The sequence below is a fragment of the Paramormyrops kingsleyae genome, chromosome 16 (genome assembly GCF_048594095.1).
Source record: "Paramormyrops kingsleyae isolate MSU_618 chromosome 16, PKINGS_0.4, whole genome shotgun sequence".
Classification (NCBI taxonomy): domain Eukaryota; kingdom Metazoa; phylum Chordata; class Actinopteri; order Osteoglossiformes; family Mormyridae; genus Paramormyrops; species Paramormyrops kingsleyae.
In genome coordinates this window covers 23,998,242-24,012,544 of record NC_132812.1, presented here as the reverse complement: position 1 = coordinate 24,012,544, position 14,303 = coordinate 23,998,242, and the positions used below count along the sequence as shown (strand labels likewise).

The window sequence follows — 14,303 nt, the reverse complement described above, 5'->3', positions numbered from 1 at the left end:
AAAAATGTGATGAAAGCGTGTTAGTGTGAGATGAAGTAGCACCTCTCCAGCAGTGGTGTGGGAGTTGATGGAGATCTTGCAGGACCCTCCCCCGTGGCAGTACACCGTGGTGGTCATCTCCTGCCGCGTCTGCAGTGCACTGACCTCCTCCTGAGAGGGCACATATTCTCTGGACTTGGTCTTCTTCAGCGACTCTCCAGTAAAGTGGGCGTACTTCTCAATCTCAGTCCCTGGGAACTGTTCCCTGATCCTGTGAAATAACACACATGGATGTAGACACTGTGATCACCTACTGTGGATGAGGAAGGTAGTCCAAAAAACAGATCTTCCCAAACCACTCCTTGGGGATCCTCATTCATTCCACGAATTCCACTACCACAGAATATCTGATTTAACTAATGAAGGGCTGGATAATTTGTAGACTCAATATATCAGGCAATGATTCATGGTGACCCTTATACCCTTCCCCCCCAGAGAAAAAAATAATTCTGAAGATGTCATTTCCCAGGCTGGTTTCTGTTCCCAGTGTATCACGCAAGGCATGAGATGTCTGGAATTCCTCAAAAGAGAACTGCTGATCCAAGGCATAGATGTAGACAGAGGAACTCCAAACTGAGGAAAATGCCCTATCAGACAGAGGCGGTGAGTGGGAATGGGCGCCTACCTCTTCAGGTGGAACTTGAGGTAGCGCAGGATGGCGCGGTTGGGCAGGAACGTGCAGCTCATGCACGTGAGCAGGTGCCAGTGGGCACGGTTTCCGGGGCTGTTGGGCTGGGGGACGTGATTGGTCTGTTTGATCAGCTGACAGTAGACCTCGTCACGCAGTTCTCGCAGGTCCTGGCAGGTCTGCAGGATACCCTGGATGATGGGCACGGGGTCAGACATGATCTCCATTTCCTGCAGGGAATTGAAGATCTTCACGGCCTCGTCCTGTAGACTGGCATAGCCCTTTGACTTGTGGACTGGGAGACGAAGAAGGAAAAATTGTATGTATGAATAACTAATTGATAGGGTGAGAGAGTTTATTGAAAAGCTAAACCACTGAAAAATTCAAATTGTAAAAATGGTTATTTGTCTTGTAGAAACACTTTGTAAACATACATAGTCAGCACTGCTGCAATGCGTATCATGCTGTGAATCTGTTCTAACGCGATTGATATATTTGTACCCAAGTCCAGCACAATGAGGAATATTTGTAGTTGTGTGATTTTCAGTTGGAGAAAAAAGCACTTTGCAAACTACAATGTGACATGGTCTTACTGAGACACACAGCACACAAAAACAACTGTATATGTAATCCATTATGCTGCTGCTGTGTGCATGTCCCGCCGCAAGCCGGCTGCGGCTCACTACTCCTAGCTAATGATGGCCAATACGACACCATTTGTGGTATTTTTTGACCCCACTAGATGGCGCTCTTGACTTGCTTGGGGGCATATTTTGCGCTCATTTTAGAACAGACAGCACCATCTAGTGGGGGCAAAAAATACAGCAAAAGGTTCATGAAGTGTCTTTTTTGCAATCACATACAGTAGCATCACTGACTCGTGGCAAACAACAAGTTTAGTGAGTTTGACATGTTCGGTTGGAGTGATTACTAAGAAATTCTTGCGAGACTCATAAGACCCATATGATATAAATTATTAAATTATTGTTATCGTTTCTTATTTAAAATGCATATAATTACATTATTGGCCTCTGGTATCACTAATTCATTTTGTTTGGTGGAAGTTCCAGAGATTTGCACTTGCAGTCCCATAACTATTTTTCCCATTGGATGTGTGCATTTTAAGTACCCAATTTTATTGAGGTTTTTCAGCAACGTATTAGTTGTGTTGTAGGAGGACTGACTGTAGAGCTTGGCGTTACAGATCAGGGTTGTGTTACAGAGGCATGCTGTTGATAGACAGTGTAGGGTTCCTACAGCACTGGGTCAGTTCTGCAGGGGTGCTGAGGAACCCTGTCACCCAGAGAACAGAGGAGAGGAGACTCACGGGTGACGTTGACCTCCCCGTAGGGCAGGGGTAGCAGTGGCGAGTGCAGGGGGTGCTGGGTGTATCTCAGGATTGGGTTCCTCCTGTACGTCTGCTCCACCACCTCCGGGTTCAGGCTGGTCTCCTGGGGGAGGGAATGTGGAAGCAAGGCTGAGTTTTCATATGTCATTTCAGGTGAACCACTGAGGTCTTCACACACACACAACGCACAACACTTAACCTAGACAGAAACAGTTTTAAGATTCAAAGGCGGAAAGGTAAGTAAAATCCCAGGAAATCAGTGATATGACTGTGGCAGCTGTGTAGCCTTGAGTCATGGCACCACTGATCCACGACAAGACGCAGCGCTGTAGTAAAACTGAATCCTTCGACAGCCACTCAGATGCGAGATGTGGGCGGAGCATAAGGCAGCCCGAGTCTTGAATTATGCAGGAGCACATGTGGGTTCACTTTCACAGGCCAGAAACAACAAGTGTAGGCCAGGTGTACTCTGGGATACCTCACTTAACTACCGTACGTGTCCCTATCCAAGAACAGTGTATGCAGCGGTACGTCCCTCCATGGCTGAAACAGAGACGCGTAGCGCATGAGCAGAGGTCACATTTTTCCCACATTTGGTCATTTCGCATGGCAACGAGAAGATGCCTTGGGTAGGAGGCCACCCGTACCTTGATGTCCCGGATGAGCTGCTGCGTGGGGGTCTCGATGGGGACCTTGCTGTCAATGACGCCCTGTATGGCTGAAGCCCACCTCATGGCTTCGTTTAGCATCTTGTTGTACAGACGGTAGGAGTGCTTGCGCCCGTGGACAATAATATTCCAGTAACCTGGAACAAACAGTGGGGATGGTCAGATTCCACACCAGGTTCTAGATGGACTCTAGAAGCCTCTAAAGCAGTGTTTCCCAATTTGGTCCTCGGGGACTCACAGTCAGTCCATGTTAACACTCTGTTTGAGCTCCCTGTCAGACAGTACACATTTTTGCTCGCTCCCAGCTGCTGAATGGGAGCAAAAACATCGGCTATCTGTGGATCCCCGAGGACTGGTTTGGGAAACACTGCCCTAAAGGCATCAAAGTCATCCTATAGCAAGTGATCTACTGGGTGATAATCAGTCAATCCTTAACTTAAAAAAATATGTAATGGAAGAAAATGTTTAGTGCACTTTAAAAGGGTTTTATAAAACCCACAGGATGATGACTTTAGTCGGCCAGGGATAACCACCATTATTGCAGTTATTGAGAAACTGCCTCTGAAACAGATGCAGAAGCTTTGCAGCCTCTGCACACTGAAGGTCCATGGTCCTCCTTGAGAACTTCCGCGAGTGAGCGCTCACCAGTCTCCTTGAAGACCTTCTCCTCTGGCTGCACCACGGAGCAGAGGCTGTTCAGCACCAGTGTGCCCAGCTTGGAGGCACTCTTCTCAGAGGACTTGTAGTAATCCAGGGAGTTGTTGTTCAGCACGAACCAGCGCTTCTTCAGCTTGAGGGAGGTGCTCTTGCCCCCAGACTTCATCTCCTTGTGCAGCCAACCTGAGAACATCAAATCCCAGAGAGATCTTTGTGAAGGAGACTCTCACATCCAAAGGGATCACCTTTAAAGCTCCTTGCCTTATAGTAGATCTTGTCCACAAAGTCTAAGACGTTTATTAGGAAGGTAAAGCCAGCAAACCTTGAAATATGTTATTATCTCCGAAATTCATCCAGACCTACATCTCTAATCGCAGGCAAATGCATGTGACTTTAAGATATCTGGTTTGTACACAGTAATGCAAGTACAGTAACGCAAAAACAGTGACATGTTTAGTAAGAACCTCTTGCAGAGTTTGGAGCAGAGCAAGAGGGCCTTGAATTGCTATCAGTGCAATGAATTGCCATTAAGAAGCAAGTCAGGATGGGTTGTAAGTAGGTGAGCGCATCTGTGAATAAAAAGGTCCACATCAGGAAACAGTAAAAAGCCTGTAATATGTGGGAGGGTCTTGTAGGTACCTAGAGCTTCTCTATTGTTAGCTTTCCATGCGTGTGAGCCACACCAACCATCCCCACCCCCATCATCTTGTGGTGCTGACCCAAACTCTCACCTCTGACCAGGAACTCCTGCCCGTCGACCTTGGAGTCTCCCTTGGGCTTCTGCAGCAGGCTGATCCAGTGGTGCATCTCCTCCGGTGTGTCCGTGTTGCAATGGATGACCCGGTTGGCTGTGATGATCACGAAGGAGTTGGGCCTGCAGGCACATTGGTCTCAGGGAATACAGCTAAACCATAGAGAAACAGCACTCACTATACCGCAAAACAACTAGACATGCAGTTCGCCTAATTCACCACTAGAGGCACTTTTACCTGTCAGGGTTGTCTGAGGCACAGACTGAATCTATCAGCCCAACATCCAGTGTTCCCTGGAGACAGATGAGGGAGAAGAATGATTCAAGGTTGTGCCAGACAGAGTGACAGCGCTACTGCTTACTGGGCAGCCATGACGGACTGAGTGGGAAGCGACACTGACCACAGCGTTTTTGGGGTTGGCCTGTTCGTGCTGCATCTCCAGAAGTTGCTCCGGCGTTGCGCTGCGGACCCGACTCAGCATGTGGAACCAGCCACTGTGTTGTGTGTAACAGGAGCAAGCAAAGTAAATCCAACATGTCTGTGATAAATATGCTTCTCTTATTTATTGGCTGTACTGTGTATTATCAGAATCTTCCACCAGGTGGCGCAAACATCTACTTTTTAGTAAAACCTTTTTTTTCATCCCCGAATTCATTCAATGTCATGACCCCAACTAGCCAATCTTTCTCAAAAATAAAGCGCACAGTGATTGGTTGGTAAACATAAGACATAAGAGACGTAGCAGTGAGGACCCACCTGGCGTCCTCCGGAGACTCGGCGAACACTTGGTAAGTTCTCTCCTCCGTCACGATATTCAGAGCATTCTCCTTTTCGTGGTTATCCACAATTTCCCTGCAAAGGCCCTCAGGGTCAGGCCACAGCCCCCGACAAAACATTGCCTCATGTATGCAGCATAAGTGGACATTTGCACACACACACACACACACACACACACACACAGTTTTGTAATTATATATCTGTGGGGACTCTCCATCCATTTCTATGATGAAAACTTTAATCCCAACATGACGACCTTAACCCCTACCCAGCCCTAACCATAAGTAACCAAACAAAATATGAGACTGTTGGCATTTTTAGTTTTTTTATTGCATTCACAGATCTTTGTGGGGACCTGAAAAATGGTCCCCCACAATGTCAAAAAACAGGTTATCACATTGGGGGGTACATTTGGTCCCCACAATGTAATATAACTATACATAATACACACACACACACACACACAATGAATGCAGTTTATAGTTGTGTTTCTGGGGGATTCCCAGTCACAGGCCAGACACAACAAGTAGACATTTGGCTAAAAAGAAGTTGCCCTGTGACGATGTCCCCACAATGTCTCTTTCTTTTAATACAATAGAGCTGTTCCACGAGATGGGAACCCCCCCCCCCCCCACACACACACACACACACACACGGCCAGTTCCTACTTGGCTGTGCGGACATCAATGGTCCCCTTCAGCTTCTCTTCGCTGTCGTTCTCGAAGTACATGAGCTTGGACTCTCGCAGCACGAACCAGCGCATCTTCCAGTTGCGCCGAGACAAGGTGGACAGGCCGCCGCCCTTCTTATACAGCCAGCCGGACTTGAGGGACTCCTGCTTGGCTCGGAACCACATGAACGTCTCGTCCTTCAGCACGCACCAGCGGCGTCTCCATGGGTTCATCAGGCCGCCTGAGGAGGGGATGTTGCGTTGGTCAGACCCACCTGCGGCTGACGAATCGTGGCCATGCGTCATGTGGTCAGGCTGGAGAGAGCTCTCAACAAACCTGGCTGAGTGACACATGGTCTAGTGGCTGTTCCCGGTCACTGCTTGTATGTCGCTTGTGTAGCTGTACGTCACATAAGCTGGGACATGCATGACTCTGTATATGACTCCGTATGGCAGTGTATGACTATGACTCTGTATGTGACTGTGCCTAACCTTCCTTTAGCAATCCATCCAGTCATGGGGTTCAGTCTCTCACTGTTGACATAATGAGTTAATGGACAACAGTGCTGATACCAAACCTGCTACTGACAACATTCACTGGCTTTTTTTTTTAACACTTTGGAAGAATTCCTGGGGGGGGGGGGGGGCACAGCGTGGCACAGACAGCACAGACACAGGCCTCTCTCCATCAAAATAGCCGCCTTCTAAATAGAACGACTGTGATAACCCAGCAAGGTCATGCGGGTAGGAACAACAATATTACAATATTAATATTATTTGATAACAGATAGTCTGAAACATAAATTGCTATTTAAATACATATATACTGAACACCAATTATAGACTGTTTCTAACGTACCTGAGATTGCAATGCAGTTAAAATGATATGTGTTACTATGTGTGATTCTGCAATGCCTGTAAGCCTGGAATGTGACTCCCTCGTTTCCATGGTAACGAAGGAGGTCCGGGCGTTTGAGGGGGCCGACCATTCTCACCCTTCATGTACAGGTAGCTGTGGAAGTACGGGGGCCCGTTTCCGTTCAGCAGGTTCACCCTCCCGTTGGACACCTCCTCGTCCGTGTCCACACCCCCGTCATTGTCATCGTCGCTGTCAATAAACTGTCAATAAAGCAATAGATGATGATATTAAACCCCAGCAGGTGGCTCTGAGGGCCACGAAGAAACCCTGAGGTCTGAAATGCACACGACACAGTGGCTGGTTCCACATGTTGAATTGCCTGCTCCGAACATTCATGTCTGTGTCCAACATAAATCTGCCGATCTCAGATACTGGATCACATAGAAACACAGCAATGAGCGGGAAAATGGATGCTTCAGCAAATACATTCAATCTGTATAAATAAGGATTCTCTGCCTGTTAAGCAGTATAGAGTTAAAATATTCTTTAAATACTGAAAGGAACTTTAAAGGAAGTAACTATTTCAACAGAGGAACAGCAACAAGTTAATTAATTAAATTAACAAATGAACGTGAAAAAAACAACAGGTCAGCTGCTGTTCATTGTTGCTGCAAAGTGCTGGTGAACCATATACTATACAGCCCAGCCAGCCCATATACTACACAGCCCAGCCGACCCATATACTACACAGCCCAGCCGGCCCATATACTACACAGCCCAGCCGGCCCATATACTACACAGCCCAGCCGACCCATATACTACACAGCCCAGCCTGCCCCTATACTACACAGCCCAGCCGGCCCCTATACTACACAGCCCAGCCGGCCCCTATACTACACAGCCCAGCCGGCCCCTATACTACACAGCCCAGCCTGCCCCTATACTACACAGCCCAGCCGGCCCCTATACTACACAGCCCAGCCGGCCCATATACTATACAGCCCAGCCGGCCCATATACTATACAGCCCAGCCGGCCCATATACTACACAGCCCAGCCAACCCATATACTACACAGCCCAGCCTGCCCCTATACTACACAGCCCAGCCGGCCCCTATACTACACAGCCCAGCCTGCCCCTATACTACACAGCCCAGCCGGCCCCTATACTACACAGCCCAGCCGGCCCCTATACTACACAGCCCACCTCCCCCCTATACTACACAGCCCAGCCTGCCCCTATACTACACAGCCCAGCCGGCCCCTATACTACACAGCCCACCTCCCCCCTATACTACACAGCCCAGCCGGCCCCTATACTACACAGCCCACCTCCCCCCTATACTACACAGCCCAGCCTGCCCCTATACTACACAGCCCAGCCGGCCCATATACTACACAGCCCACCTCCCCCCTATACTATACAGCCCAGCTGGCCCCTGGTCACTCTGTGGTCAGGGATGAGGGGCAGTAGTCTACTTTGGCTGTGTCTGCACTCCCTGCACTGCAGGCCTCCCTGCACTGCAGGCCTCCCTGCACTGCGCCCAGAATGTCAGTAACAGCCTGACCCACCCACCTTGGCTGCCTCTGTGCCCCTCGCAGCAACAGGCATTCCAGGCATTCGGGAAGGGGCACACATTCTCTGAGAGGGGCGGTGAGTGAACCGGATTCTTTCGTTGGGGGGGGTTTTAAGTGGGTGGAGATAGAATGGGGGGGCGTACCATTGTCTCAGCATCTATCATTTTGTGCTAAATCAACAATTTTTCTCCTAATCCCTGTCACAGAGTGACAGACAGAGACCCAGAAGACTCCCCCACACTCTCACTGCCTACATACTGGCACCATTCTGACGGGCCGACGTGCCGACAGACCCAGTGGCTACAGATGATGGCATTAACAACGACAGTGGTTCCTGCTTCTAGAAGACTGAGTGTTCTGGACATGCCCAAAGTTATAACATATTGGGCTTTTTTTGGGGGGGGGAGGAGAAATGGTATGCCAGACCAAACCAGTGTGTCAGGCAGTGAGGTGAACAGAAAGAATAACTGGCAGCTTGAGGCAGGAGGATTACAGTGGAGACGCCTGTCACCCGGGTCACTCGGGCACACGGTCTCTCACGTTACAGTGAAATCTCACCAGGTAGTCATGCTTTGCTCAAAATGCACAACCCGCATTACTGGCTGCTAATCAAACAGCGGTTGAACTCACAGAGTCCGAGCTGCCGCGATAGGAGTCCTGGCTGTGGTTGGTGCAGGTGGACTTGCGAAGCACTTCCTCGTCCGTCAGGTGACCGTCGTTGGTGCTGCCAGCATCCCCGGAGCTGCCCTGGGCCTCCTCAAACTCATCGTGGTCATAGTCGGACTCCGCGTCTGGTGGGTTGTGGTAGATCGGTTCCTCTGTTGAGGCCTGGTCGATGGTCTCGTAGTCACCCCCGTCGTCTTCCTCCTTGGGGGACTCACTGGACACTGGGGGAGGCAAGGGCGGGGCTGGGGGAGGCAAGGGCGGGGCTGGGGGAGGCGGGAAGTCCGAGGCACCTGCAGGGCCGGGGGCAATGTCGGGGAGTTCCGAGGGGGCAGCAGGAGGAACGGGTACGAGTCCCTCTGCAAAGTCGGGTGGGGGAGGGGGCAAGTTGAACAACATGTCCTGATCCACGAGGCTGTCGATGGGGGCCGGTAAATCGGGAAGAGAGACACGCACATCCCCGGCATTGGGAGCCTCGTCCGTCTTTGCTCCAGGGATCGGACCAGATGTGTGGTCCTCCTCACTGCAGGCGGCCAGACCCAGGCTTCCGAAGTCCAGCATCTCTAGGAACTGGGTGGCAGCCCGTGAGGCCTCCCTGCGCAGCCGGCGCAGCTCTGCGTCCCGTCGCTGTTCCAGCTCGGCCCGGGAGGTGGCGCACAGCTGCGACATGCCGTCCTCCCGCTGCCTCTGCAGCCGCGCGATCTCTCGCTCCAGGTCGAGGATCTCCTCCATCTGGCGGCGCTCCTCGTCAGAGGTGCCGGAGGGGATCCGGCTATAGAATGAGCGCACCTCCACCTGCGGGTGTGGGGAGGGGAGGAAACCCAGATCAAACTGGTTAGAATCACAGTGTATCCTAACCCATCCACAGCAGTCTGTCAGGGGCGTGTGGGCAGGTGACTGGTGAGGCCAGCCAGCTCGGTGTGATAATTCAGCTGACTAAACATGAAAAGGCACAGTGACGTTACCTGGGGACAGAGGGGGCCTTTGTCCGCTTCAGGGCTGAGAGGGAAAAAAAAAAAAAAAACACTTTCAGAAGACGGGACGCGAGCGGAAAGGTGTCACAGACTCTCTGAAGGAAAATCGCAAGGCTGTGGAAAAACTTGGAGTGGGAGGGTGGACCGCCAGCCGGGAGCGGAATAGGATGGCCGTTACAAGACCCAGAACAGCGGGATTGACCAGGTGGAATCAATTTTTCAGTTGATGGCGAAGGTTAAACTGAAGTGAAAGTTAAACTCACAGCCACGTTAATCAAAGCAAAGTTAATCGCGACTTCTCACAAACTTCCAGCTCGGAGAGGTTCTCCATGGGGTTTAATGCTACCCGTCACGTGGGGAATAAGACAATGCAGACATGCAGTATTCAGTGAAGCCTCCAGCCCACCCGCTGTCTCCGGCACTCTGGAGCCCCTGGCTGGCCTCCTGCGCCCTTTTCAGGGCCTGCTCCTCCTGCTGCAGCTTCTCCGCCTCTGCGCGCCTCCTCCTCTCCGCCTCCTCCTTTTCCTGGCGCAGGCGACGGCACAGCCCCCGGGCCAGCTGCCCTCGCCGGTGCTTCTGGAAGACGAGCGCAGCCCAACGCAGCCGCAGGAAGACGCGCTGCCAGAAGTGCGCACGGTAGTTCTTCTGGATGGTGACGATGCTGGACAGGACCTTCCTGTAGTGCTTCCTGCAGAGGGTGCATTGGTTAAGGTAACTGGGAGAGTCATAACATTTCTATTATTAATTTATCATTGTTCGCCGTTGATTAGGCCATTTTTATCCAGAACGGCATATAATTTCACCCATTGGCACTACTGAAACTTGGAGAAGGGCTTAAAATATCGCATTATGACCCTCAACTTCAAGCAAACTCCAGTATCCAGGATTATGGGCATCATAAGTCAGCTTTGCTTTTTAATTGCTGTTTAATAATTTTTTACATTAAGATAAGGATTTTGTTACATTACAGATAAAGGTCCAGAGGTCAAACCCGGGCGGTGGAAGCGGGACCAGCTCCCACTCCAGCTAAGCTAAGGTTATGAAGGCCACCTGGAGGCCACGTCTTCTTAACAAATGTTGTAATCTCTGATCTGATATGGCATTTATTTCCCTTTTTCTGGTTTAAGAAAAAAAAACATGCAACCCCTGCAGCGCTGTAGGCCCCGCCTCATTGGGCTCGAAATCAGAATTTGTCGCTCCTGATTGGCCGGCACCTCATTAACATTCACACATGACCCCGCCCCTCTGCCCTCCCACCTCCAGAGGACCCCGCCCAGTGATGGTGCGTAGCCTCTTGGGGAAGTAACTGTGCTAGATGCCCTGTCTCTGACTGGAACCCGGCTGCCCGAGAATAAAGCAGATCTGGGGGGGCCATGTGTGCTGACCATTCCCTCGCTGATGAGGGGTGAACTTCCAGCAGCACCCCCCCCCCCCGGCAGTTCATGCCTCTAATGTCATTTCATGCAATCTAAATGCTTTCTGCGTAAAGTTTTTCCAAACAAGGCATCCTCAAAGTGCTTAAGAATTATTTGGCTGCAATATGATACTAATTTTTTTTACATTAATATTGGTATTGCAGGCAGAAATTTTGAAACAAAATAAGTAACAAAGTAAACAGAAAAAGAACACTGTCCCAGTGTAAAATTCAAGGGTCTCCACACATAACACCCCCCCCCCACCCCCAACCAGGGGTAACCATTATCACTCGGCGCTTGAGCCATTGGCAGTGTTGCCCCCCCCCCCATGTGCTGCGACCCATCTGACCCACAGAGCTGTGCAGGCAACACTCAGGACGGCCATCTGGGAAGCCCAACAGGACTAACAGGTATTTGTGAAAGCCCCCCCCCCCCCCCCTAGGAGCCATGAATGCTCTCAAGCGGCACTCTGGCACAGGCACACGATGATGGCTCACGAGATGACCTCATTAACCACACACGCGCAGAAACGCTCACAGGTCACAAAGATACACTGACACTTCTGCACATGCTCACAAGAGATACGTAACACGCTCACAGACACGCGCTACGAAACGCCCACTTGGGAAAAGTCTAATGCACCCAGAGCTCGAAAGCACACTGACGGTCACATACAGGGACACACACAACACAAACACACACCTGAGAGTATGGGTTCACATGCGCTCGCTCAGGAACACAAACAGCCATGAAGGCACCTGAACACACTAAAGAGGTCTACTGACCGAAATGTGGACAGAAATACACACATGCACACACACTTATACACGTACATACACACACATATCTAAACACACAGAGACATGCAGATTCTGAGCCATGCAGACACACACACACACACACACACACACATTGCCGCACTCACCTCGCCACATAGCTGAGTATGTGGGCTCGGATCACCATGCCCGCTCTCCGCCGTACCTCCTCCCGCTCCTTCTCCAGCCTCTGCTCCAGCACCTCCTTCAGGAACACCTGCAGCACACCAGTCCGTGCCGGGAGGGGAGGGGGTCGGGGAGAGGGGTGGGGGGCGACAGTGGAAGGGGGGTCAGCGTCGCTGGCCGTTTCCTCCCCGACACTTGGGGGCGCGCAGGTGAGAGCGCGGCCGCCCAGCGTCATGGCGCTACAGCCTCGTCTGACCACCTCTGGTGCCGCTGCGGCGCTGCCTCTCTGAGCGCTGGGGGTGAGGCTGGGCCAGGAGACACATGCAGCGGGCTGGGCGGGAGGGGGCAGGGCTGGCCTCAGTCCAAATGGCAGGCCACGCCCCCCCCTCGCTCTCAGGGAGATGGGAGTGCCAGAGCGGATCCACACTCTCTCGCGGGCTCTCACACGCACACACACACACACACACACGCACACACACACACACACATGCACACACAGGCTTCCTCATTAACTCTGACCTGCCTGACTCTCCAGCACAATCCCTGTGGACTGGGATCCGCAGGGATCTCTGAAAGTGCGACGAGGTGCTGTAAAGACAGACACGCCCCTCACGGGGCAGACTGCACGCACCGCGACAAGAACCCGGCCCTCAGCGACAGCGCCTCGCCGCCACGTCCCCATCCAGCTGCTCTCTCTCGCCGGGGTAATGCTTTCAGGGCCACTTATCGTCTGGGCTGCCCAATCCCCCCCCCCCCACAGCCGGCCCAGATGTTCCCGTAAGCGCTGACGTGTACCCCCCCCCCCCATCCACTGCAGGGCCCCCATCCCACGCGACCCCACCTCCCCGTCCTGGGACTGTGCTTCCTCTGTACACAATCGCTGTGGATATAATTACATACAGACTGCTTCGACAAAAGGATAACATCCCCCCACCCCCCACAACACACACCTCAACCCTACCTCCCTTCCTCAGTTCTGCATGTCCCACTTAATCAGTCACACATACGTGCAGAGACACAGGCAGGACACTCATGGGGGGGGAGGGGGTGACATTCTGAGATCACCTTAACGTCACATTACATCCTGACAGAGGTCCACGGTCACACCATGAGGTCACTCCTGCGTCATGAGGGGGTCCAGCAGGATAAACGATACTATTTCAAATCAAACCGAGCGTGGAACCCGTCCTAGATAAACAAAAAAGTTCATATCAGTTCCTCCGTGAGCCTTGCGGCCAAAATGTCCACATAATTAACGTTTCTCAGCTTTTTATCGCAATCCACAAGCAAATTCCAGAAAATAAATAATGGAACTCCCTCAGTATCAAAGGGGGTCGGTTCTTCCATTTCGAGAGAAACCAGGAGCTTCTGGTTCTTAGCGGCTGCTTCTTGACTAGCGCCATGGAGTTTGAGACTCGGATGTTCGGGGTGTTCGGGTTCCGACAGGAAGTGGGAACATAGGAACAGGAAGTGGGAACATAGGAAGAGGAAGTAGAGCAATTAGACGGGAGGACAGCAATACAGCTGGTTCCACTGCAGGTGTGACCGTGACGACTTGCTCTTTAATAATGCGGAGCTGCCCTCTGGCAGCGGGTCATGTGAGGGGGGGGGGGGGGGCATGACCGGCGGTCCAGCGTCCACCCTGTCGGCAAAAGGGTTAAATCTGCTGACCTTGTGCTTCCCTGCGAGCTGCCGGGGGCTGGAAACAAAGGACGGCCATGGGGCACTGACCCCAGAGCAGAACAATGGGGCTATTTTACTGCTGAGATATCGGCAGAGCATGATCTGCACTGGGAGTGAGCGTCCGTGTGTGTGCGTGGGTGTGTGTGGATTATGTTTATATTACATTGTGGGGACCAAATGTCCCCCACAATGTAATAAAAACATGTTATTTTGACGTTGTAGGGACCATTTTTCAGGTCCCCACAAAGACCTGTGAATGCAATCATGGTTAAGGTTAGGGCTGGGTAGGGGTTAAGCTCGTCATGTTGGGATTAGAGTTTTCCCCATAGAAACGAACGGGGATTCCCCACAAATATATAATTACAAATCTGTGTGTGTGTGAGTGTTTGTGCGCCCGCGTGTGACCTAGTCAATGTGCGACAGTGTATGTGTGAGTGTTTGCTTTTGTGTGATTTGTGAATCTGCCTTTTTGTTTTGACTCACACCTGTCTATGAACACACTAGAGGTTTGCGTTTGTGTCTTTGATGCAGTTTCGCAGATTTGTGAGACGTTCTGCGCCTGTGGGTCTGAGTTTTCTTTCATATGTGGGTTAGGGTTAGGCTTAGGGTTAGGGTTAGGGTTAGGCTTAGGGACTGCCGGTGTTTACCTGCT

The 14,303-nt window shown here is 51.4% G+C and overlaps 1 protein-coding gene across 2 annotated transcripts in view; it reads right to left on the bottom strand.

The window, feature by feature from the left end:
* The window catches only part of LOC111858366 (unconventional myosin-X-like), a 74,941-nt gene that overhangs the window by 5,128 nt on the left and 55,510 nt on the right, over window positions 1-14,303 (bottom strand). For both annotated transcript variants that reach the window (XM_023840108.2, XM_072700229.1), the window contains 15 exons: window positions 11,953-12,059; window positions 10,019-10,300; window positions 9,604-9,637; window positions 8,606-9,433; window positions 6,535-6,658; window positions 5,538-5,781; window positions 4,849-4,944; window positions 4,493-4,586; window positions 4,330-4,385; window positions 4,072-4,214; window positions 3,329-3,523; window positions 2,663-2,820; window positions 1,995-2,118; window positions 665-962; window positions 43-250 (listed from right to left, as the gene is read on the bottom strand). In XM_023840108.2, the coding sequence (XP_023695876.2) occupies window positions 43-250; window positions 665-962; window positions 1,995-2,118; window positions 2,663-2,820; window positions 3,329-3,523; window positions 4,072-4,214; window positions 4,330-4,385; window positions 4,493-4,586; window positions 4,849-4,944; window positions 5,538-5,781; window positions 6,535-6,658; window positions 8,606-9,433; window positions 9,604-9,637; window positions 10,019-10,300; window positions 11,953-12,059 (2,991 nt within the window). The remainder of the gene's footprint in view (window positions 1-42; window positions 251-664; window positions 963-1,994; window positions 2,119-2,662; window positions 2,821-3,328; window positions 3,524-4,071; window positions 4,215-4,329; window positions 4,386-4,492; window positions 4,587-4,848; window positions 4,945-5,537; window positions 5,782-6,534; window positions 6,659-8,605; window positions 9,434-9,603; window positions 9,638-10,018; window positions 10,301-11,952; window positions 12,060-14,303) is intronic.